The sequence below is a fragment of the Elephas maximus genome, chromosome 1, assembly GCF_024166365.1.
Source record: "Elephas maximus indicus isolate mEleMax1 chromosome 1, mEleMax1 primary haplotype, whole genome shotgun sequence".
In the NCBI taxonomy this organism is placed as follows: domain Eukaryota; kingdom Metazoa; phylum Chordata; class Mammalia; order Proboscidea; family Elephantidae; genus Elephas; species Elephas maximus.
In genome coordinates, this window is record NC_064819.1 from 173,942,714 (window position 1) to 173,968,459 (window position 25,746).

Here is a 25,746-nt window from a genome sequence, read left to right on the forward strand (position 1 = left end):
AATCCCTTCTCTTTCTGGGCTCGGAGTTCGAGTTTGCGCTACGGCGCGGGCCTGGCTTCCTGGGCCCGCGTCTTCGCATTTAGGCTGCCAAAAATGTTGATTTCTCGTCGCGTTACCTAAAAAAACCCCTCAGGGCTTTGTCCCACAATTCCTTAACTGCATCCCAATCCGAAAAATTGGGGGGCAGAGGCTGACGGGAGATAGTCGTTCCGCTTCTTGGTGGACCCGGGGCCTCCCGTCCCCGTGCCGGGGTCGCAACGCCGTAAAACGGAGGACGAGGGCTCTGGGGCTGTGCGGTGCGCAGACCCGGAGCCAGGCTGCGGCGTAAAGTTGAGGTCACGTGCTGCCGGGACTGGCGCGCGCTGCCTGCTTACCATCCGACGCCCGCTGAGGAGCTGCTGCGCCCTCGGAAGGCTCTGGAGAACGCGAGAACTCACTTGCACGCGCGCACACTAGAATCAAAAGCCCGGAGTGATACCGAGTCTAGAGAAAAAGCGAGGTCCGGGGTGGGAGAGAAGGATTGCGAGTGCCCATCTGCGTTCCCTCCTCAGAACGCGCCGCCGAGGGCGGGAGAACTGGAGGTGTGACCTCTGACCCCTGGCCTTGCCCACGCCCTGAGGAGAGGCTGGCAAGCTCTTGTTCGACAAGTTCAAGCTGCTGGGAGAGCTTAAACAGGAATTAATCTCTTAGAGATCGGGGATCACCGCTCCCTTGGCGTGCGCTCTCCTAGAGCAGCGCAGGGACCCCGGCGCCAGAAAGCTCAATGTAAGACTCACGGGAAGGCTGGCGGGCGGGGGGGGTGGTGCTGTTCTCCAGAATCCCTCGGCCTGGGGAGGGGCAGCCGGCGATGCCCGCTGGAGACCAGCTGCGAGAGGAAAGCACTGTCATACAGCCGCTGTAGTGCGGATAAAGGAGGCCACAAGAGCTCCCCCTGCTCTACATGGGACGGCTTTGCTTTGGGAAGCGGGCAGCGCCCTCCCCGGGGCTGGTGCCCAAGCGGACCGCGCCAAGGCCACAGGAACGCCAAGCCTCCGGCAGCCCCCATCCCAGGCCCCAAGTCCGCACCCAGCGTCCTCAGTTATAACTTTCCATAGATAGTGGTAAAATGAATCATTACTCACCTCGGGTCAGATCCAAGTTTTACCCAACAGAAGGGGCACGGGACCAACAATGAATCAACTCACACGGCTATGTCCGGCGCGTTCAATCACACACAAACACCCAGCCACCCAGTTTCTTCCACGAATCTATCTGTCTGGCTCTCTGGAGAGAAGGGGGAAAGCATTTTGAGAAAAGCCCATTCTCCCCTCCCCTTCCCTCTTGCCATGAAATATAATAATTCATTTTTATTACAAAAGCGGCACCGTCCTCACCGTCACGCAAGCCCAGAGCCACTGTATCTTATTCGTACTCTCTAAGTCGTCAGATCGGAGAGCGCCTGCATTTTCTTTGGAAGCCGCTTGGAGGTTCATTAATATCATTAGCATTTAACCCCCTCCCTCTTCCCATCCCCTCCCAGCACATGGCTGACGTCAGACCCCGCCAGGAGTTGGGGGAAAAGCTAAGTGGGCCAGGGACGCCCTATTCCCCTCCCCGCGGCTGCCTGTCAGAGCGCTTCTGGAGATATTACAGGGAACCCAGCCCGCAGAGACAGGCACAAAGTCACAGGGTAATGAACTTAGGGGACCCTTTGCCGCTGCGTGCGCGGTTCTCCCCGGAAACCGGGACCTCGCCACCTCTTCCCTCGGAAGACTTCCCAGCCTTCTAGTTGTCCCACTCTGCGCACCGCTCCCGGGAGCGCGGAGCCCAACGTCCTCTGAGTCTGCGCTCGTGTGGCTTCCTTCTTTCCTTACAAGACCTGCGGTCTGCAAAGATCAGTCCGCATTCTGTGTGGCTATGGAAGAGAGAAACTGAAGACTGAGAGACAGGAATGGGGAGCGCGAGAGATTTTGCCGTTTTCACTCCGTAGGAAGATCCTTTTCCTGTCTTCACCTCTGTCCTTCAATCCCGCTCTCGTGCTGTCCTCCTCCCTTCCCCCACAGTCGGCCTGTCCGTCTCTCCATCTGTCTGTCCATGTGTGTTCATATCAGCATTCCCAGCAGCTGCGGTTTTGCAAGAGCCGGGAAGAAACTCAAGGATGCTTAGGTTTCCACTGTGGAACGAATTCTGAGCGCACGGGGAGCAGCGCAGCGCGCGCGACCTACACCCACCTGTCCGGCCCGGGAGCCTCGCAGGCTGGAGGGCGGCTGGAGAGCGGCGGCGCCGGGCGGGGAGGCGGGCGCTGCGGGCCGGGACTCGGCCAGCGCCCACCAACCGCTCCGCCCCGGGACCGCCAGTATGAGCAAGCCGGCCGGATCAACAAGTGGGTACCTCTCGGGCCGCCTCGGGGCCCAGGCGCTCAGCCAGAGCGGGCAGGCGGGGAGGCCTGGGAGATCTTGCCCTCGGGCGCAGCGGCTTTGAGCCCGGGAGAAGGAGCCCAGCGGGAGCTTGCGCTTTGGCCCAGAAACTTGCAGACCTTAAGTCGGAGCGTTTCGTGGGGAAGGGAGAGCAATTTCGTTGCCTCTGAAATGGTTGCTTTCCCCCTCTCTCTGGTGCGCTGGGAAGGTTGCAACCCACGCAGCTCATCAGTCCGGCGAGTTGTCCCCACTTATCCTTTAGCGGCCCGGGTGGGGGTGCGACAGGGGGCGGGAACTGGGCCGCAGCTCCAGGCGACAGCACGATTACACACTCGTTCAAAACTCCGAGCTCCAGCGAGCAAAATCAACTCCGCGAAAAGCGGATTTTGAATGGAATGCTTTGCACCCCGTTTCTAGCTGTTTCAAATAATCCTGCAAACTAGGAAGTAGAAACAATTTAAAAGTCACATTTTCTTTAATCCTAAATCCGCGGAGGTCATAACTGGGGAATTTAAAGTATGGCGAACCGCTCTAGCGAAGAGTGGGCCAAATCCCTAATCCCAAAGACTTTTGGAGCCGGAGCTCGGCAGAGGCGGTAGTGCTCGGCCTGTTCTCTTCGCGCGCTTCTCTTGTTCCGCAAACTTCCTTAGCTGGTAGCTCTGCCTCCGAACTCCAACCCGCTGCTGACCTCCAACCTCCTCCCCATCCCCCGAAGCCGAAGTGCTGGACTACAGGTGTGCGCGACCGCTTTTGAGAGCACAGCGCCTGCGGAGCCTGAGAATGTGCAGGCCGGAGCCGGTGCGTGGCTGGCGCGGCCGCAGTGCTCGGGTCTTCTTCGGGATCATTTCAGTTCCCGCCTTTCCGCCGCCGGGGGTTGAACGTCCCAGGGTCCATGGCGGGCTGGGGGGGGGGGGTGGCTGTCGCGGTCACTCCATTCCGGAGTTCTCCCTTCACCCTTGGCGCTGTGTGCTCTCCACCGCACGCCCCCCCCCCCCACTCGCCGTCATTGTGCTGGGGCTTTGAAAGTTGGGAGAGTCAGTCCGAGACACTTTTGAGGACTGATACGAAATCCACCTAAGTGAGATACAATTCTTCCCGCAAAGAAGTTGGTTGTTTTCATTTTATTCGTTTGTTTTGGTTTTGCTGCTGCCATTTTAAAGATTAGAGCAAAATGGACATGAACAAAAAGAGAAATACATAACTAGGCCTGAGGGAGGAGAGCAGGAACGTTAACCTCGGGCCGAACGCAGAGTGAACCCTTGCGTTTCCCGTTAGCCTCGGGCCTACCCTGACCCTCACGGATCGAAGCTCTGGGAAACCAGGCGAGCTTGCTTTTTGTTCCCACATTCCCGGGTGTGAGCGCGGAGGCGCTGAAGGGAGACTTTCCTGTTGCATTCCAAGCCTCGGTTGCAGAAAGCGACTCCTGCGGGCCTCGGCGGGCCTCCTGGCTTGCTCCGACTGGGCAGGCCCTTGCCGCCTCTCCTGGAAGTGAGGAGCCTAGGGTTCTTTCGTCCATGTAGGGTGCTGGGCCGCTGGGGGGGGGGCTTGAAAGTGGGGCCTTGTAGGCGAGGGAAGGGGCAGGCGCGAAGCTGTGCTCGCCTGGATTGAGCCCCCGAGACTTGGGGCAGGACGCAGGCATACCTGCAGGACTTATAGGGGAAAAGGCACAGCGGGCGTATTGGGGAAACTTTAGAGCTTTCCACCTTGCTAAGAGCCGGAGTTCGGTTTCAGGAACCTCCAGCACCAGCGCAGGTCGGGACGCCTCTGCTGAGGTTTCTCCCGCCGGCAGGACAGCGGCCCCCGCCCACGGCGCCGCTGCATCCAGGCCCTCTCAGACCGGTGGCGGCAGCTGGGCCTCAAACCTCGGGCCTTCGGGCCCCGGGCGGAGGAGGTGAGGACGCAGCGGGCCGGGTCAGGCTTGGCCGGGCTCCAGGGCTGTGCCCCTGCCTCGCTCGGCTTGCCGCGGCTGGAGAGCAGGGCCCTGTCACCCGGGAGCCCCGCCTGGGTGGTAACAAGACCCAGCCAGTCACCCCTGCAGCCCAGACTAACTTCTTTCAACAGCCTCTGATGGTAATTACAGTAATCGAAGCTGCCATATATCTTTAGGCAATTATGACACACAAAAAGCCCCCAGGGGACCCCCTGGCGAGGGAAGTTAAGAACGGTTTTCTAGCCTCAGGAACCTCTGCTCTGCTCACGTCGGAGCTCACTAGCCAACCCCCTTGCTAAATGAAGAGACCTTTGCAACGGGGCCAACTAGCTTGTCTCATGACCCCAAGTCACCTTAACGTAGCCGGGTGTAGGAGTCTGAGGCGCAGACCCACTATCCCCCAGCATTTTCGCGTCCCTCCCTCTTGTGCACTGTCCCAGCCTGGTGGCCTGTTTCTAATCCGCCCGGGGGCCTCGGCTCCGAGGTCTGGACAGAAAAAAAAAAAAAAAGGCCGATCTGCAGCCACAGCGACTGAGTGGCGGGCGCGGGGGGAGGAAGGAGGCAGTCGAGAAGCCGGCCCGGTGAGTCCGCGGGAAGCCCGCTATCACCGTCTGATGCTCCCTCCTGGGTCCTCACAAGGTGTGTGTCCTTAGCCTCCTGGCCCGATGAGAAGCCGGGAAAAGAAACCCCATCATTACTTCTCCCTCGTGCTCATCTTGGCGTCGTCAAAAGTGCCACAGAGAAGGACAGCTGGGGTGATAGTATTAGGGCTCCAAACCTGGACCCCAGCAAGACGAGAGGATGTGTGTTATGCTGAGGAGAATGGCAACAAATTATGGAAACCAAGTTTGCCGCTTGCAGAGTGAGAGCCGGGCAGTACAGCAAGCACTTCTGGCTCCTGGGCGGCCGCGGGTTCCCTCGGGCGCAGTGACAGACCCGAGGGTGTGGAGGACAAGACCCGCCGTGGCCTTGCTGGGCTCTCTCCAGGCTTCCCTTCCCCCAGCGCCACCTCCTCTCCCGCCCTGAGGAAGAGGGGGCTCCCAGGCGGTGGCCGCCGCGCCGCGCGCCTCCCCCGCCGGCCTTTGTCGCCGTCCGAATTCCCATGCTACTCTTTTTGACGGGTCACTGGTGGCTCTATAGGCAGGTGCTGCGGCAGGGTTGTAATTACCCGGGCCGAGCCTGTTCGTTACCGACCCCCACCCCACCCTACCCGGCCGCCCGCGCTTTCCCTCCCCCGACTCCCCGCCCCAACCTGAGCCGCGCCGCCCTAGCCCGGGGTGCTCCCCCGCCCCCGCTTCGGAATCCGGGAGCAGGTTGCCACCTTCTGAGGCCTCCGGGGCCTCTGCACGCCGCGCCCCAGCACCCCCTAGCCCGGTGGTTCCCACCCTTGCCTCACTGCGCCCCAGCCCAATCGCCGTCCCCTTGGCCACTCCGGGCCGCCGCTGTCTAGCTTCCTCGAGGCCGAGGCCTGCCGGGCCCAGCCCGGGGACCGTCGGGAGGGTCGCGGAGGGAAAAGAAATCTTTAACACTTTATCTAACGGCCCCCTGTGTTGGCGAGAGGAAGGCTTTCTCCGCCATTATAAACCGCCCCAGGCACTTGTTGGACGCTTGAACCTTGGAGAAAAATAATTCCCTCCTTGCTGGATGTCCGCATTTTCCTCCCACTCTAGTACTCCTCTAGGGCCCGCGGCCACCCCAAGCTCGTGGGCTTCAGGGAATTCCAACGAAAGTTCTCTTGCACTGGGCGACTGTGGGGGGGCGGGGGGGAGGGCGGTGCAGCCTAGAGAAACCAGGCAGAGCTTTTAAAAAACCAGCCCTCGGCACCGGAGGGGAGAACAGGGAGGGGAAAGAGGTGGGGTGGCCGATTTTTCAATAACACCGGGACCTAGTGCTAGAAAACAGGCTTAGTAGGGAGCAAACTTGTGGAGCGGAGGCAAGAGGGGTCGCCGTCCCACCCTGACCTGTGTCGCTCTCTTCTCTCTTGCCTGTTCCCGTGCTAGATATTTTGGAATTCTTCCCTAAAAGAAATAATTTCTCAAAAACTAAGCATTTTTTTTTAAGATAGGTAAAGCGAAAGTTGGGCAATTACCACTACCCTTATTATCATTAATAATCTGAGTATTTGCATTACAATAATAATCCCAATAATAACAACCGCCCGGCGGAGCTCAGAGAAAACTCGATTGCCTTCCAGCTGCCATCCCCGGTTCCAGCCGTGTTTGTTTTTCTTCTTTTCCCTTTTACATTTCAAGTTTTTCTCCTCGCGCGCTCACTAACAACTTTCTCTGTTAAGTGCAAGAGGAGGGAGGCGGCCAAACTTTCCGCTCAGCAGAAAGGCAGCGGCGGGCCGTGCTGCCGCCCCGGCCTGCTGTAATCTTTTATTCCAAAATGGGTCTCGGCGATTAGAGGAGACCCAAATACATGTAGCGGTGCATGAATAATGCTCATTGTAGGAAACTGACACTTGCTCAAGGAAAAAAAGTTTGGCTATAAAATCACTTCATTATTTGCTTTTACTGCAGCTTCGGTGCTAATCCCTTCAGAGGTCAGATTGCTTAGCATCTCTCTCTCCCTCTCTCTTTTCCTCCCTCGCCTCCGCCCTCCTCTTCCTCTCTCCCCTTCCCCTCTTTTCTCTTTCCTGCAATTTCAGGCCGCATTTTAGATATCCCCTGTAAAGTGTGTGGAGACCGCAGCTCTGGGAAACACTACGGGGTCTACGCCTGCGACGGCTGTTCCGGGTTTTTCAAACGGAGTATCCGAAGGAATCGGACCTATGTCTGCAAATCTGGAAACCAGGTACTTAGCCAGAGCTGCATGGCCCCTTCCCCTCTGCCACCTCCTCTCCTTTGTGCTAAAGACTTCTCTGAGTTTCCACGCTGCTGAGGAGAGGAGACTGGGCCCTGACCTCCCCTTCTTCTCCTCCTTCCTGCTTCAACTCTCTGGAGCCCGTTTGCTTGGGAAAGGAGGGAAGACGTAAGGAAAGGCAGTTTGCAGGAGGAAGTCTGAAATTCCAGGCCCTCCCTACACCCTCTTTTTAAATCCTCTGACAGATATTGACACTGGTTGAGGCCCATACCCGGTGGCTATAAAGCCGGTCCAGAGAGCCTAAGGAGTTTAGAATCTAGACCACAAGTAGCAACAGGAGAAAGGGCTGTTATGTTGCCTCCCCACCCCCATGCCTGGCAGCACCCAAGCCCAGTCCCCTGACCACCATCTGGGATGGCAGAACTAAGGAACACAGGGGGCATCCAAGTCAAGGTCACTGCCACCTTTATCTGAGACCCAACATGAGTGTTGGCCACTTGGAACAGAGAGAGCATATCCTGCGACAGGGTATTATGCCATTTCAACTCTGGAGAAGAAGGGCTGCTCTGGAAGTGGGTTGAGGTGCATCAGCACCCAAGTGGCCTTCACTGGGCCTTTTCAGAAAAGGAAAAGGTGAGAAATAAAAGAGGCTCCCAATGAAGGTGCAACTGGGGCTCTCTCCAAAGTTCCTGTATCTCTTTCTTCCTGCTCTGCTTAGACGTTCCTGGTTGTCTTTTGGTCTTGAGTAGGCAGAACTGCCTCAAAGAGATGGGGCAGTCAGAACATGGGCCGAGGGTGATCCAAAGTTTCTAGAAAGAGCAAGCAGAACCCCCTGACTCAGTTTCCAGCTACAGGATTACTCCGACCTAGGAAACCAGTCTTTGGGTTCCACACTTTGCCCTCTCCTTAACCGGGGACATAGACCTTTGGCACAGAGGCCTCCACCTTTACTTCCGAGATGATCCCAGGGAGTGCATTAGTTTGAAATCGTCCTTTGATAACCAAATGGTAAAACACTTTCCACCAAGTAATGTATCTTTCTCTCTCTGTCACACACACACACACACGCACACATGCATACATACATACATCTTCTGGTGCTAGCGGATTATTCTGATATCTTTTTTGGAAGCCATATCTGTTCATATCAATCTCTGATATATTTGGATTAACAACAAAAACAAGAAGACCTTTGCATTTGGACAAGTTATTTTGAACTTCCCAGCTCTCCACCTGTTTAACTGGGTACACAGTTCAGTATGGATGTCCAGCTTCACCACAGGGACACATCATGTTATATATGCACAGGACTACCCCATAACACCAAAGGAATGTGTGATTACTATGGGTCATCAGATTTGAGCAAACTGCTATTCAAATGATCTTTTCTGAGTCTCCTGCATTTATGCAATGCACAAACTTGGTGAATCAAAATCTCAGATGTTATACTTGATAAAAGGGAATGGATATCAATTCCACATACTGATGTCAGTCCAAGTGCTTGTAATGAAGTGATAATAGACTCATCTGGCTGGTGTTCCTCTCCTTGCAGAGAGAATAAATGGACCAGGCTGAGGGGTTCCTCTTTCTCTCTCTCACGCTCCCGTACTTATATACATTCGATCTGGCTTGAAGATACACTTAAGAACTAATGAAGGCTTCCATTTTGAATTAGTATGTTTATCAAAGTTCATAGAAGATACCATGTGGGGATAGACAAATGATTACATTTAATAATTATAAATCCTTTAAACCCCTTTACATTGAGTTATTACACTGGCCTTCGAAGATGCCCTGAAGAATTCATGTAGGGACCAAAAATTGTTTCCTTTCTCTCTTTTATTCTAAAATTAGGTAAATGATATTCTTATTTATTATGAACTGTAATTAAGTTGTAATTAAGACGTTTATAAATTTTGTTATGAATCCCTGCCCTTCCTTTGTTTTAAACATGTACAACATGTTTTAAATTGGAGGTGTGGTCTGAAAAAACTGAGTTCTGATGTATAGTTTCCCCCTTCCCCAAGGGATATTAAAAAAAAGAAAGAAAATCTACTTACCCCAACTTTAGTGTATGAGAATTTTTGAGATCGTAAAGCAATATAAAAATAAATTGATTCTATTCTCTTTCTTCCCATTCCAAAAGTATATGGTGTAGCAACTTGCATAAACACAGTCAGGAAAGCACCAAACTTCTTAGGCATTTCTGTGTACAAAGTACAGATGCCTGTATGACTCTTTGTATTTATGTTTATATTCCCTCTGTAATGATGCCTACCAGTACAAGCCTGAAGAAAATGCCTCTATACACTTCTTTAATAGCCAATGTTTTTCCTCAAAATTGCATTAGGTAAAACCTTTTTCATGCCTCTCAGATATTTCAAAGACAGTGGTTACCTTTTTTCAGTAATGGTACTGGTATTCTCAGTACATATCCTCAGTGTCCTTTCATCAACAGCCCATCGCATTATCTTCCTGGCCATATTTATATGGTGGGTCTCAGGTTCTTCTCTTGGCACCCTCTCCTTCTGTAGGCCTGTCCTCCTACCACTCTGGCTTCTGCTTCACCTTCCCGCAATGACTGGGTTTTCATGAATCCGGCCTTCTTTAAGACAAAAGTGAGGGAACAGGGAAGTGAAAAATAAATGGGAGGAAGACCGGCAGAAAAGTGGGCTCGCCGGAATGTGACAGAAGAGGTAGACTCCAGGCTCGGAAGCGGAAAGAAAAATTGGGGACCGGGAGAGGGAATCCTGACAGGCAAGCTGGCTCCCTACAGAGCTCAGAGGCCTCCTTCTCTGGGGCCAGGTCGCTGTCTTCGGTCCTGAAAAGCCTCGACCCCGCCCCCCACCTCGGCGAATGGCGGAACTTCCCCTTGTGAGCTACTCCTCCCAGCCTAGTCGGACCTGGCTCTCTGACCATTCATTCACCTGCTTGAAGTTTTCCCTCCTTGTCCACTTTTAGAAGGCGGAGGGATAACCCTCTTGAAGAAGTCCTGGGAGTCCCAGCCCCTTCTCTCGCTGGCCCTGCCGCACCCCAAGGCCCTCGCGTTGCCGGGACTCAGGATAGCCGCTCTGGGGTCTGCTCCCGGCCGGTTTCCGCCTGCACTCCGTTTGCCACCACCCGGCGCGGCGCTGGCTCCCCGGCCCCTGCCCAAAGGCCCAGAGAGCCGCTGACCGCCTGTGCTCTGTTCCAGGGAGGCTGCCCCGTGGATAAGACGCACAGAAACCAGTGCAGGGCGTGTCGGCTGAAGAAGTGTTTGGAAGTCAACATGAACAAAGATGGTAATCAGTACATCTCTTTATTCTTCTAATGTTGATTGAGTAGTAAGTAAATTATATGTACAGAAAATACATGGCACTCCTATGCATGTAAATCATCTCTCGAGCACTTCTTTCCAGATGCTGGGAATTGGCCTCAGGCTGTCTGTCGTATCCTTCCTCTCTCCTCAGGAGCCCCCTCCCGACCACTTTGAACTTCCAACAGCAAGGCCCAGGCCCACATAGGAAACCACAGCCACCCCCGCGAAGGCGGCGCCCCCGGGGACCCCACTCCTGTGGGGGCAGTGCGCAGTATTTCCTGCCTCGCCTCCCCTTGGAGTCCTTTGTGGCCACCCTTAAGCCTGTTAGACTTCCCCCAGGATCTCACAGTCTGAACAGTCTCCTCGGGAGGGGATTGTGAGGGTTGAGAGACTGTGTTGGGGGAGGAGGAAACAGACACGAAGACTCAGAATTTCGAACCCTTGCTTGCAAATTCACCAAGAGACCAAAATCTAGAGCCTCTTCTCGATTCGCGGAAAGGAGAGAAAGGGGGTTGGGGAGGCTGGGTGACACCTGTGGGTGTCTAGGACACCCAGCTCCAGGAGGCCCTTAAACGCGCGCAGCAAGATCTATAAAGTCAGGACGCGCCAGGACGTACAGCGCAGTCCCAGCTGCGTCTCCCGTCGCGGCCTGGTGAGGGCGCCCAGGCCGGGGCAGTCGAGGGTGGTGGATCCTGGGCAGGGAGGGCGGATGGGGTCTCCCTCCTGACTGGGTGCGGGTGGGCTTTGCAGCGGCCGCAGTGCGGGCCGGTGATGGCTCCACGGTGCACAGCTCCCATGCGGAGAGTGCCTTCCTCTGCGCGCAAGAAGCAGGAGGGAGCGGCCAACCTGTTGAACTTGTGTATTGACAAGTTGTCAGGCTCGGCGAGCGGAAGATTGCCCTGAATTAATTTGTTTGTTTAAACTGTTGGTGGTAATTGTCACGTTTCCCCTGCCTTCCTTCAGCACACTGGGAGACGGACTCTCCCTCGTCCCCTCTTCCAGCGTCCCCGGGGCTCGGGTCCTTTTCTGCTAGGGCCTTCGGTGTCCAAAAGACATTTTGTGGGGGCGGGGCAGGGGAAGGGCAGAAGTCATCCTTGGGCGGAGCAGGAACAGCCTGTGCAGAGACTTTGGGCCCGGTCGTGAGCAACGCTTCTTCTTCCCTTCGGTGGAGACAATGGGGACGAGGGTTTCGGAGCTACACAAGTCCAGACAGTCTCTAGTTACCCTGCGTCTCCCCTGGATGGGGAGGTGCCCTGGACGAACAGAAAACACACCTAGTCTTGCTTGTGGCTCGGCCATTACGTGGGACGTTGGGCACCCGCTCCTCTTCCTGATCTCAGCTTCCTCATCCATTCATGTAGGAGTCAAACCATCTCAGACCGCCTTCCGCCTTCACGTTTCTCTCCCTCGCGGCCGCGGCTGTCACCACGTATCTGATCCGCGGCGCGCGACTGTCTGTCTTTGCAGCGGTACAGCACGAACGGGGGCCTCGGACATCCACCATCCGCAAGCAGGTAGCCCTCTACTTCCGCGGGCACAAGGAGGAGAACGGGGCGGCCGCGCACTTCCCCTCGGCCGCGCTGCCAGCACCGGCCTTCTTCACTGCCGTCACGCAACTGGAGCCGCACGGCCTGGAGCTGGCCGCAGTGTCCACCACCCCTGAGCGACAGACCCTCGTGAGTCTGGCTCAGCCCACGCCCAAGGTCAGTAGCCTTGCTGGGCCCAAAGGAGATTCGTGCCGAGCAGAGGGAGAAGTGAAGCTCACCTACTTGCTGCAAGCTGGGATGGGGTCTAGGAAAAGCTGGAGGGGCCTTGCCGGGTGCTCAGGGCTCTACAGGGCGCTCTCTAGGCCTCCCACTGCCCCCTGTAAAGCGAGCGGTGTTCCAACTTTAGTGTGAGGTCGGTAGAGTCTCTCCTTGAACTGGCTACACACGTGGACTCCTGAGCCCACCCCTCAGAGATTCTGTTTCAGCAAGTTTGAAGTGAGGCCCAGGAACTTACAACTTTAGAAAACACCCTTGGGTGACTAGGGTGGCTGGTGGAGCCCTGTCTCTAGAGGGCAGCCTTAGGCGTTCCTGGAGGCCAGAAGAACAGACTTTTGCTCTTAGAAGAAAAGAGCTGACCAAAGCTGGTCGCTGGTCCGAAGGACCCTTGGATGCAAACCTCAGGGATCTATTAAGCAAAATTGTGGGTCCCTAATGCAAGAGAGAAATGTGGAACTCACACTGTTAGGGTACTTTGAAGGACCTGGCTTGATTTCCACTCACCGCTCACTCTCTCCTGAGCTGCTTGGGTTTATACCAGGATTGAGCCCCTAGTGTAGGGGCCACTTCCTGAACCACCTCAAAAGGCTGCCACCTAGGGACTCCCCTCTGGCCTCTTGCTGGCACCCACCCAACCCCCACCTCCAGGCAGAGTTAGAGGGGCCTAGAATCTCCCCCAGAGGAGGGCCAGCTGCAGCCCCATACTGCAGGGAAGCCAAACACCTGGGCACACACACATGCACAATATTTAATATTGCTTTCTTACCCTTGATGTGTATAATAAGCTCGGGAAAGTAGTGTTATGAATATGTTGTCAGTTATGAATGGGAATGCTCTGTGAATGATTAAGATGTCTAATTGAAATATTTCCATAATATACTAATCCCTTCTAAAAATACTCATATGCATATTTGTGTTTGGGATGCCTATTAATTTATACTTTTTTCACATCTATTTTTATTTACACAAATACAAGCAGCTCTTGTCTAAATTGGGAGCCAGGCCTGGCACTTGGCTCAGCCTGAGGAAAATTTGCTGCAGGGGATAGGAAATCCAGACACCCCTCTCACCCCTCTAGAAGGAACAGGCCCCCAAAGAGTGGAAATGGGCCTCTCCCAACCATTTTTATTTCTCAAGCTATATCGATACAGATGTTTCATTTTTACTCACCTATGGCAACTGCACATCAAAACAGAAAGCTGGGATTCCTTTTTATTTCCTTCTTTGTTCTAATCACAAAATTAAAAGGTAGGCTCTTCTGGCAAAGCTGTGGTTTCCTCACTTCCAGGTGTCTTTTCTTTTTCCCCCACTCTCAGTACCCACATGAAGTGAACGGAACTCCGATGTATCTCTATGAGGTGGCCACGGAGTCTGTGTGTGAGTCAGCTGCCAGGCTTCTCTTTATGAGTATCAAGTGGGCCAAAAGTGTGCCAGCTTTCTCAACGCTGTCTTTGCAAGATCAGGTATGACCAAGAGGACACTCAGGTCTTGGGGAGGGGTGGCTGGGAAAAAAGCAAGAATAATCAGTCCTATAAAACTGCAAGTTACCTGGATAAAAATCACCAAGGCCAGACATCAGTTCTTAACAGCGATAAAGAAACTATTTTTACTAGCTTCTTTCTAGGGTTCAAAATGTATGGCTATGGAATTCTTAGTAAGAAAAGCTGAATCTGGTCTACAAAAAACAAATATTCAGAAATATTATATATGTATATATTTTAATTTAACTGAAACATCAAATTTAATCTCAAAATCGTATATTAATAAATTTTTAAGTTGTTGATAAAGCAATGCTTTCTTAAGAGCTTTGGAACTGAGGAAAAATACAAGGTGACAGGAGTGTTCTCCTGTGAGATTTTTGGAACTAGTCTCATTGTGATTTATAGTCTCCTTTATGGTCTCCAACATGATGTTCACAGCTCTGGCCATTGATTTATCAACTTGTAGGATCAAAGGATGCATTGCCTACCTCCTTCAGGCTGGGATCTTTTTTCATTCTTTAAGTGATTTTAGAGATTTTGTAAATAAATATACATTTGCATAATTCTATGGTTCCCAGATAACACCCAGAAAGAGGAAAAGTATGTGCTGTTAAAAATTGCATCGTACCAAAATGCAGAAATTTTGATGTTACGAATATCAGAAATGGTCACTACCAGCATTTTTCTAACCTTAAAGGAAAGAAAGAAAATGGAGTGCTCACAACCATTGGCTGTTATCAGCACATTCAGGAAATTAATGACAAATTCTACAAAAGGCTGAGAAGTAGTTCTACAAGCAAAGGATTTGTTTCTTTAAATCGTTTCATACCTAATTAAGGCATAATAATGCCCCTTAATCTGAAGTACATTTCCTACAGAGAAACCTGGCAATGTGCTAAAAACATTTAATCTTCTAGCGTGGGATATTCTTTTTTTCACAGCCTGGACTTCTAGACATGACCAGACTTAGATAATTTTTTATTTTGAATTTTGAAAGTATTATTTCCTGTACTTAATGAAAAAAAAAAAAAACTAAAAATAAAGCATTTTGAAAATTAAACCTTTTGGTCTAATTGTAATTTTGGCCACAAGCTTTCACAATTCGGCTCTTAACTCCACAAACAAAATCCTTTCACATAGATTATCCAGAATTGGCTACGTTTTAAAGGATTTTTCAAAATATGAGGCTATGAGAGTATTCTCATGTAGGATTTTTGGAACTAGTCTTATTATTTTTGAAGGATTTTTCAAAAATAGACATTTTTAAAGGTGGTTAGGTTTTTTCTGTGACCAGATTTACTGGTTGACTGTAACCATTTGTTGAACGTATGTATGTGTGTGTGCATAAATTGGCTATTTTTTTTCTTAAAACAAGTTATCTGTAGACTCTTTAATCCAAACAAAATTTTACTTGCTGTCTGACACTTAGTCCTTTGATCCAGTATATTAATTTGGAAAAGGAGCCAGATTTTTATCTTAAATATTCAGTAGCACATTTTATCAGAATGAAAATGACAAGCACCTTGCTGCTGTCCACTTATGATTCTCAGAAAAATCAGACAGTGAGATGAGGTAAACTCAGCAAAACCCCATTAACATAATTACACCCTGATTTCCAACCCCCCTCCCCATGCCTCTTGGGAATTAGTGGTCTCTCTCCCAGCCCAACCCCCTCAGCCCTCCAAGAAGATGGGGGTCCAGATCTGCAGGCTTAGTCAGGAATCCTCCACCCTGATAACATCAGCATTTTATGAGGGTGTCAGCCTGCTGGGCTGCTGGTGGCATTTCATACAGCCCGGGTCTTGTGAAGTTTCTAGGTGGTCAGGAATGAGTGGATACAAGGACGAGAGGAGTGAACCCTTTCCCGAGGGAAGCAACTTTGGGGAATTGGAAGGGCTGGCTCTCAAATGCCTGAGTTTCTCTATAGGCACCTTTTCAAAAAAATAAAGGGAAAGCTAGAATATTCAGTTTTTTTTTTTTTTTACTAAGACAGACATTTAAAACACTTTTTAAAATAATGGAAATTTACATACTGAAATTGTTTATAAATTTATAAATTACATGCTATATTATATTATACATCTATTGTATGACAGCTGATGCTTTTGGAAGACGCTTGGAGAGAACTGTTTGTTCTAGGAATAGCACAATGGGCCATTCCGGTTGATGCTAACACTCTACTGGCTGTATCTGGTAAGAATTGCACAATTTAATGACTTTGTTGTAGAAATTACCATAAAAATACATTACTGAAAAAAGAACAACATGTAAAGAATAACAAATTCCTGCTGAACAATAGAGTATACCTGTCATTTATAAATCTATATTTAAATGCAAATAATGTTGTTTTGTTGCATTCATGACTGCTTGCATTGTTATTTAAATGCAAATTACTGTGTTTGTTATCATCCAAGAGAAGATTTTATATTAACTTTCATACACTATAGCCAGTTTACATGGAATCAGATATCTTAGAGTGACAATTGAATAGATATTGATATGCAGGATTTTGTCAAAAATCAATATTAAATCATCAAAATGCCTTCTTATTAGAGTATTTATTCCATATTTTTATTCTAGGCATGAATGGTGACAACACAGATTCCCAGAAGCTGAACAAGATCATATCTGAAATACAGGCTTTACAAGAGGTGGTGGCTCGGTTTAGACAACTCCGCTTAGATGCTACTGAATTTGCCTGTCTAAAATGCATCGTCACTTTCAAAGCTGGTAAGCAGACAGAAGCCCCTGTCTCTTCCTTTTTGCCAGCTTTGTCACTTCACTAATTCAGCCAACTCAAAGTTCAGACCGGCTCTGCCAGAAGGAGGTGATGGTTTTGAAGGGAGCCAATGCTTTTAATGCTTCTAGTCAGGCCCCGTTTTCAATACCTGTGGGGACCTGCATGTTCTCCTGGCTGGCCATCCACTTCCAGAGAGGTGCTTTCCCCACCTGCATTCCCTGCACTGCATATTATAGTTTCCTGGTCTTCATTTCTAGTTCCTACACACAGTGGTTCTGAACTAAGAAGTTTCCGGAATGCGGCTGCCATCGCAGCTCTTCAAGATGAGGCTCAGCTAACTCTCAACAGCTACATCCATACCAGGTGACCCTCGTTTGCCTTGAATGTGTACTTAAGAAAATTGCTTCCATTGTGAATGTGTGAGCAGGCAGTAATAAGCCAGTTCAAACATTATGACTAATTATCCTGTTGCCAGTGAGTTAATTTAGTTAGAACTATGCCCTCACCTATCTCTCAGGGTGGGTGAGAGGAGCAAATCAAATTAGATTATCAGTGAAAGCATTGCCAGATACTCTACAGCTGTCCTGGTGAACAAGTCGAGCCATCAAAATAATTGAACACAATTGTGTGAATGGACTCAGATATGGGAAAAATAAAAAATGAAGGCCAAAGTCATGGTTGATATATTAGAGAGTAGCCAAATCATCCTTTAAAAAAGGCAGGTGCCTTTCTTTGGACGTCAATCCCACATAGAAGACCCAGAGAGCTGTCCAGAGAGGCTATCCTTATGCTTGTTTGGCTTTGGTGACTGGTATCTGGTGACAGGTATTTGTTGTTTTGAGTCATGTTGTTGCTGTTAGCAGTTATCAAGTTATTCCCTTACTCACGGTGACCCCATGCACAATGGGGTGGGACTATCATGATCCATAGGCTTTTCTCTGGCTGATTTTTTTCAGAAGTAGATTGCCAGCCCTTTTTTCCTAGTCTTAGTCTAGAATCTCACCTGAAATCTGTTCAGCATCATAGCAACATGAAAGCCTCCACTGACAGATGGGTGGTGGCTGCACTTGAGGTACCTTGGCTGGGAATTGAACCTAAGTCTCCCACATGGAAAAGTGAGAATTCTATCACTGAACCACCACTGTCCCCATTTTGAGTCATAGAACCAGATGACTCTGGCCACTCAGGGCCTGCTGGTGGAAGCTTGTCTTGGCTATTCATAGAAATTTTCAGCCACTGGGACTCCAGCAATGCTCCTTCCCATCCACTATTGGACAAGTGCACCAAGAGGACTTGGTTTCTGATTCCATTTTCAGATGAAAAATGCAAGGCTTTTAAAGAGCAGTGGAATTTCTCTAACCTAAAAAAAAAAAAAAAAAATTTTTTTTTTTTTTTTTACAGGTTAGGACTGTGGTAGATCTGAGGTTGGAATGTAGTTGCTATTCTTGTTTATGCTCTAGATTGATCTTGAAGGGGAGTCCATGGAAGCCTGTCTCTATCATCTCAACACCACCCACAGACACTGTGCTGGGAATGACTAAATCAAATGGTTATAGGCCATTAATGCCTCTCTCACCCAAGGGTTCATAGAAAGCCCGAGTCAATTATATCCACTTGGGGTGATACCACTTCTGCCAGGATCTCCTTATTTCTATTAAAAACCCTCTTTTGAATGCTAATGAATGAAATTGCTTTCTGCCTATGGAATAGCATCGGAACTGTGTTGAATGACAGTTCATATATCCTTTTCCAAGTTAATGTTCCACTGTTTTTTCATTTAAAATTCACATTGAATTTCAGAATATATAGATTGTTGTTAGCTGCCATAGAGTTGGCTCCCAACTCATGGTGACCCCATGCACAACAGAATCGGACCTGGAATATATATAAAAACCCTCATTGTTGTGGAGTCGATTCTGACTCATAGCGACCCTATAGGACAGAGGAAAACTACCTCATAGGGTTTCCAATGCTTTAAATCTTTACAGAAGGCGAGTGCCACATCTTTCTTCTACGAAGTGGCTGGTGAGTTCAAACTGCAGACCTTTTGGTTAGCAGACAAGCACTTAACCACTGTGCCATCAGGGCTTCTCAGAATATACACAGTAGGTTTTATAAATGGAGCAGTATGTAATTTGGGCACTTTAACCCCCTAAAAGCTAATTTGCATTTCGTAGCTGATCTTTGACATTTAGAACAATTAAGGTATAAAGAGTCTCAAACTGAGAAGAATGTGAGATCCAGTTACTGGTTCAGTCAAACCTTTACCTAGGATTCAGTCTGTGGAGGGCTCCCAGTGGGCACTGTGGGGTACTGGAAAGGACCAGACACCACCCATTATCATCATGTGATCTAGGCAGAAGTGTTATTCTGATTCAGACCATAGAAGAGAGAAAAGCAAAGTGGGAAGTGGGAAAGGCATATTCTAGTTGGAGGGGATGAGGAGAAAGGGGAAATCTGGAAAGGCTGCTGGACAAGACAACACGCAACTTAGTCCTTGAGTAGTAGAAGGGCTTTGGCAGGAGAAGGGATGCAATGGGAGAGAGTAGTGGAGCTGATGAAGAGGCCTGGTGGTGCAGTGGTTAAGCACTTGGCTGCTAATGGAAAGGCTAGCAGTCGAACCTACCGGCCACTCATTGGGAGAAAGATGTGGCAGTGTGCTTCTGTAAAGATTTATAGCCTTGGAAACCCTATGGGACAGTTCTACTCTGTCCTACAGGGTCACCATGAGTCGGAATCAACTCCACAGGAACGGTTAATGGGCCTGGTAGGAGTGTGTGGGAGGTGCTGGAGAAGCCTGTAGGGAGAAAGTCTGAGGGAACCTGAGGGAGCTGCTTATAGGGTAACCTGAGAAAATGAAGCCACAAAATAACAAACATGGAGAGACAGCAAGTATACCACTTCTCCCTTGCCCCCAAAACAAGGAAATTATTTATGGAAGGAATATTATCAGCTATGACATGGGATTCTTATTTCAGGATATCAGCTACAGCTGTAATTTAATATTACGATCTACAGTCATGCATGTGACAAAACTGACTATGCCTTTTTCCTTTGCTCCTTCAAATCAGTGAATACTCTTTTCATGAGCACTTTCATGTCTAAAAAAGTAAAATCCAGAATTGAAATGAAAAGTTAACATGCTCATTGAGCTAATTGTATGTTACAGCTCTGTTAGCTAGTTCTCTCATTAGGACATAAGGAGGCTAGGAATTAGCATTTCACACAAACTACATGTTATAATTAAAGGTCAAATACATGAAGCCGTGGTAGACCAAAAACACATATCTGGAGAGAGAACTTCTAATTATTCATGCTAACGAATGGAGTCAGGAGCATAGATACTCTACAAAATAATTGTGAGCAGTCCAAGACACCATCACACACACATTCTCTGTTTCTCTGTCTCTGTCTCTGTCTCTCTCACACACACACACACATTGTTATTGTTTCTGGGTAGTACAATACTCCACACATAATAGCCACTCAATTAATCCTCGTTAACTGACTAACCAGCCCCTTTCCAACTAGAGAATAAAAGGTGGGTGAGTAGATGAGTGGATAATCTACTCACAGAAAATCAAAGGCTAATTGTCTCTGGATTCTCCAAAATCTATCATTTTTGAAAGTATTTCCCACAGTGGTTTCTCACCATAGGAAACTTTCAGCACATTAGGTGGAGGCTGCAGGTATGGTGGAGACTTGTCTAGGCAGCCAGCACCTCCTACCCACTGCAGGGTTATCTCTTTTCCACCTGATGCTCTAAAGGGAAACAGAGATGTTGAAGAGGGGCTGTGGCCAAGATAAAAGGGAAATTGGGTCTTGGGATTACATTCCAGGGAACATAGGAGGTACATTCAGCAAAGAGAGCAAGTGGTGGGATTTAGGCATTAAAAAAAAAATGTAGATAAGCATCACCATTTCCATACCCTTATTCCTGGGTGTTCATGAAGCTGGGCAGTGAAAGAGTCAAATGAGGTCCTCGGAGACCCAGAATGAATTATCAGCCTAGCTAGAGTCTCTGGATGGTACAAACAGTTAGGAGTTTGAGCCCACCTACAGATGCTTTGGAAGAAAGACCTGGTGATCTACTTTTGAAAAAATCAGCCATCGAAAACCTTGTAGAGCACAGTCTTACTCTGACACACATGAGGTCACCATGAGTCAGAATCAGCTCGGTGGCAACTGGTTAGTTTATATCAGGTTGAGGTCTCATGTGCTCAAAGCTCAGAGACAAGCATGAAAGCTACTCTCTTGGAAGGTGAAGTTATCAGGTATTTAAACATAGTGTTCATCTATCTAACTCCTTTGAAGAAAATTTGATATACCTCAGTTTATAGCACCTTGTGGCCGTGGACTGAACCCAGCTTAGTCACAAATATGTCTCCTTGGGCACTTTTTTAGGTGCTTTGTTTCATTGAAATGAGCCCTCCTTGTGGAGTGTGTTGATACCTGATTCCAAGCGACTGGCTGAAGAAGTACCAGGGCTGCAGTGAGGGGTGGCTTACAGGCATCCAAAGGCAGCAGAAAATTGAACTTCCACATCTGAGCACGGATGTATGTTGCACGTCAAGAGAGGAATTTTTTAAGCAGTGTCTCACATCTTTAATTATATGCCAATTTCATTGACATGAATATTGGGTGGCAGTGCCATCCAACAGAACTTAGAGTTTAATTTGCAGGGTAAAAAGGATAGAATTAGTCCTGAGAGCGATTAAGTATAATGCCTGAATAATAATTTGGAGAATTTCTTAGAAGCCATTTCATTTGAGGGAAATAGCCTCATGAAGGAACCCTGAGAATTAGGAAATGTGGATTCTATTGCTAGCTTTATCATCGACACCGTGGTGGTTTTCTACACTGGCAACCAAAAGCTTATCATGTGGCCTAACATTAGTACCATGTTTCTTAAAACTGTTTTTTCTCCAAGCAAAATGCAACCCTTTTGCTAACATAGAAAGTGTTACCATGTGGTTTAACAACATCATTTAGGTTGCCCATGTGTCAGTTGTTCTACCTGTAAAGCAGGGATAGTGGTAACTGTCTAGGGCTCTGTTGCAGAGATAGTGTGTTCGTAAGAGTCCCAAAACTGGAAATCATATGTATAAGATTTTAATTACTGTTAATAATAGACTTTGACCTTGCTTTCACGGCCTCTCCTATTCCAGATATCCCACTCAACCCTGTCGCTTTGGAAAACTCCTGTTGCTTCTGCCAGCTTTACGTTCTATTAGCCCATCAACCATAGAAGAAGTGTTTTTCAAAAAAACCATTGGCAACGTACCCATTACAAGACTGCTCTCAGATATGTACAAATCCAGTGATATCTAAGCTCTGAAAGTATCCGCTTTTCAGGATGGGACAGTATCAGATGAACTTCTACCCATGGAGAACAAGCCTCAACTAACAAATCCTTCAGGAAGCATAAGTCTGGGAATGTGTAGCCTTCAGGAAAAAAAAAAATTTCCAACCGACACAAAACAAGTCCAGTAGCTCTGGCTTGCTGCTTCCACCAGGGTAGGGTGGCCCAGAAGGAAAGGGAGCCAAAGGGGACCACCTAAGCAGAGACCTCATGGCTGCCATGCCCTGGAAGTGGGGCGGAGTTGGGGTTACTACGGTCTGTGTCATTCTGCCTCTTACCTGGAAGACTGGGCTGAACTACCCAAAGCTGAAACACAAGTAGTGCTTTCTTTTCCTTCTTGGCATATAAAGTTAGGGAACCAAACATTGCTGTGTGTAACGTAGTACAGCAGCCTTCAGAACGATCATGTTGGAGCATTTATTTTAAAAATAATGGCTAGGTTTTAAATCATTTTATCGAAAGTTTCCCTTCTATTGTAATACATCATTAAGTGGCCTTCAGAACTGAGTTAGTAAGTGAAAAGTAGCTTATGCTATGTGATTTGCTTTTTCCCTGCCTTCCTTTTTCTTTTGTTTCTCTTTCATTCTTTCTTCTTCTTCTTTTTTAATACCATAGGCCAGGCAACCTTGTCAAAGGAACTGGTGGGTGGAAATGAGATTTTCACCAGGACTTCAAGTTGGATAACATCTCAAAAAATAGAAGAGCTTTACTAAAAGAACACAGTCGAGGGAGGATGAATAAAAACAGCAAAACCAAATAGAGTGGAGATGAGTGGCTAAGCGAGGCAGATTGCTGTCCCGTTAGCATAGTGCTGAAACCAAAGGCAGTGGGGGTCCAAACTCGTGGTTCGTTGAGTCACACCAGACATGGAAAGAACACAGACATAATGCCAGAAGGGACTTTAAGGAGATGAACACGAAAAGGTTTCTTGATTGGTCTATTGCAAACAGTCTGAGACTCTTGAATGCCTTTCAGAAAACTCTGGTGTCTAGTAAAGCCTTGGTCACATGCACATGCGTGTACACACACACACACACACACACACACACACAGACAAACTGTCCTACACTGTAAGCTGCTCCTTTGGTATGAATCTATACTGATGGAAATGTAGAAACAAACATTTAAAACTAGCTGCTGTACTTTTCACATTTTGAAATATTAGGTACTAGCACTGAGGAAAAAAAAAATCAGCACTTGGACTATCATAGGAGGAATAAAAATTTTCTTGTACAAAGTGGATTAACTGATTTGTGAAGTTAAAAAGTTGTACTCATTGTATTTACAAAGAATAAAAATATATTGAATTTAAATGAACTGTGCCTGATTTTTTAGCCTACCTTCCTGGCTGGTCTCACCCACCAGATACAAGGTGGCAGCAGCAGCTGGCATTAAATCAGAAGCTCAGAGCACTCCAGCCCAGAGCCGGAAGAACTGAACTACAAAGGCAATTTCCTTTTTACATTGAGTCCCATTTATAAAATGATGAATAAAGAAATAAAACATAAGATTCCGTGCTCTCGAATGTAATTCCATCTGTTAGGAAAAATTGCTGTGTGAGGAGGAAGAAGGAGGCCGGTTACCAGAGTCTTCATTCACTTCTCTGTTTTTAACTCTCTTGTCAACATTTCAATCGTGATCAGGAACCTGAAATCATTTAACAATCAGAAAAATAAAGTGCAGAGAATTATATTGGTGAGTGAGATGTGGAAGAAATAGTAGAAAGGGCATCCAGATGTTCTCAGAAAATCGCAGGGCACTGGCCCCACAGCCACAGGCAGGTGATAGAAATCAGAGGTGCCAAAGGCCGTGGGTGCTGTGGGCTCCTCCAGGCTGGCAGCTCCAGCAAGGGTCTGGGGCTGAGGCACATGCAACTCTTGGCTAAAGTGACCTTGCAGATTGTATGTGAGAAAGTTCTATTAGCACACACTCCTTGTCCACAGAAAATGAGAAATTTGTCTTACTAAAGAAAAGTGAGATACTCAAGGATGTAACAAGAGTGTTCATTGCAGCGCCTTTATATTTTTAACAATTTAAATGTCTGTTAACAGAGAGTAGATACATTGTAGGATATATCTACAATGTGGCAGTAGTTAAAGCGAATGGACTAGAGCCAATATATCACCATGGATAAATCTAGGATAAAATGTGAATGTGTGTGTGGGGGGGGGAATTAGAGGATACATATAGTTTGGTACCATTTATATCAAGTTTCATGAGGCATCGACGGTTCGGTGGTAGAATTCTCGCCTTCCACGGGAGAGACCTGGGCTCAATTTCTGCTCAATGCACCACCTGTCAGCGGAGGCTTATGTGTTGTTACGACGCTTGTCTTAGTTTCTTAGTGCTGTTACAACAAAAACATCACATGCAGGTGGCCTTAATAAACATACATTCATTTCCTCACAGTTTAGGAGGTGCCAGTTCTAGAGGAAGGCTTTCTTTGTCCGCTTTGGGAAAACAAAGCCCTGTCTTAGCTTCTCTAGCATTATTCTCGTTGTTCCTTGGAGGTGATGTCTATTTTTTCCACATTTGTGCTTCCTTGCTTCTGTGCTTAATCTGCTCTTTTGTATCTCAAAAGTGATTGGCCTAAGACACACCCTACACTAATATGGACTCATAAACATAACAAACAAAATTGTATTCCCAAATAGGATTACATCCACAGGTATAAAGCACCCAGAACCCATTGCCGCCGAGTCATTGCTGACTCCTAACAACCTATAGCACGGAGTAGAACTGCCCCATAGAGTTTCCAAGGAGCACCTGGTGGATTCGAACTGCCAGCCTTTTGGTTAGCATCCATAGCACTTAACCACTATGCCACAGGGTTTCCATCCACAAATATAGGGATTGGTATTTACAACACATTTTGAGGGGACACAATTCAATCCATAACAATGCTGAACAGGTTTCAATGGAGTGTCCAGACTAAGACAGACTAGGAGGAAAGGCCTGGTGATCTACTTCTCAAAATCAGTCAGTGAAAACCATATGGATCACAACAGTTTGATCTGTAACTAATCATGGGAATGATGCAGGACTGAGCATCCTTTCATTCCATTGTGCATGGGGTCACCATGAGCCGGTGGCTGACTCAACTGGAACTAACAGCAACAACAGCATATAAAGTTTTATAACATACAAAACCATACTACATAATGTTTATGGATTTGTAAATATATAGCAAAAGTATAAAAACAAGCACGAATATGATAAACACTAATTGCATGATAACAGTTATTTCCATGAATGGATGGGATTGGTGAAGTGTACAAAGGGACTTTCAAATGTTCCTGTAATGTTTTATTTCTAAGGAAAAAAACAATCTGAAATAAATGATACAAATGCCAAGATTTAATAAACTGGGTAATGGGTCCAAGACTGTTCATTAATGTATTAGGTTTTGCTTCAACAATGATGAATAATAACCCCAAATTTTTACAACAACAAACACTTATGTCTGAATCATGGGACTGCCCACCACTCATGGTTCTGCAGGGCTTGGCTGAGATCAGCTGGGCTACAGACTGGGATCAAGTCTGCTCCAGTGTTTCCTAAATCTGGACTAGTAACTTCCTGAAACATGCTCTTTTCATGGCAGAGTGCAGACATACAAGAGGGAGAGCCAAACCATGCAAGCACATTTAAAACTGCTGTTCACATCATCTTTGCTCATTTTCCACCAGCCCAATGTCAAGGGGACAGGAAATTGTACTCCTCCCTTGAAGGTGTGGGGAGGGGGGAATACTCCCCAAGTATAATGAAATCTATCAGAATCAAAATCTATTTTAACCTATTTAGAATATTCACAATAAAAGTAAAACGGGCTAAGATTCCTGTGACAAGCCACAGATTTCTGTGACTTGCCTTTGTTTTTGGCAACTTTCTCAGTCATCTAGTGCTGCTGTAACAGAAATACCACAAGTGGATGGCTTTAACAGTTTATTCTCTAACAGTGTAGTAGGCAA

At 47.9% G+C, this 25,746-nt stretch overlaps 1 protein-coding gene across 1 annotated transcript; it reads left to right on the forward strand.

Moving 5' to 3' along the window:
- Window positions 1-2,303: 2,303 nt before the first annotated feature.
- Window positions 2,304-22,922, forward strand: NR2E1 (nuclear receptor subfamily 2 group E member 1). Its single transcript, XM_049899833.1, has 9 exons — window positions 2,304-2,362; window positions 6,977-7,122; window positions 10,325-10,412; window positions 11,897-12,132; window positions 13,509-13,655; window positions 15,770-15,866; window positions 16,254-16,403; window positions 16,671-16,776; window positions 21,582-22,922. Exons 1-9 carry the CDS (start codon window positions 2,338-2,340, stop codon window positions 21,742-21,744), a joined length of 1,158 nt encoding a protein of 385 aa, XP_049755790.1. The 5' UTR covers window positions 2,304-2,337; the 3' UTR covers window positions 21,745-22,922.
- The last annotated feature ends 2,824 nt before the right edge of the window (window positions 22,923-25,746 follow it).

Coding starts and splice junctions, on each gene's coding strand:
- NR2E1 (XM_049899833.1), top strand. CDS start 2,338: ATGAGCAAGCCGGCCGGATCAACAA. Junction 7,123..10,324: donor TCTGCAAATCTGGAAACCAG/GTACTTAGCCAG, acceptor GCTCTGTTCCAG/GGAGGCTGCCCCGTGGATAA. Junction 16,404..16,670: donor CATCGTCACTTTCAAAGCTG/GTAAGCAGACAG, acceptor CTTCATTTCTAG/TTCCTACACACAGTGGTTCT.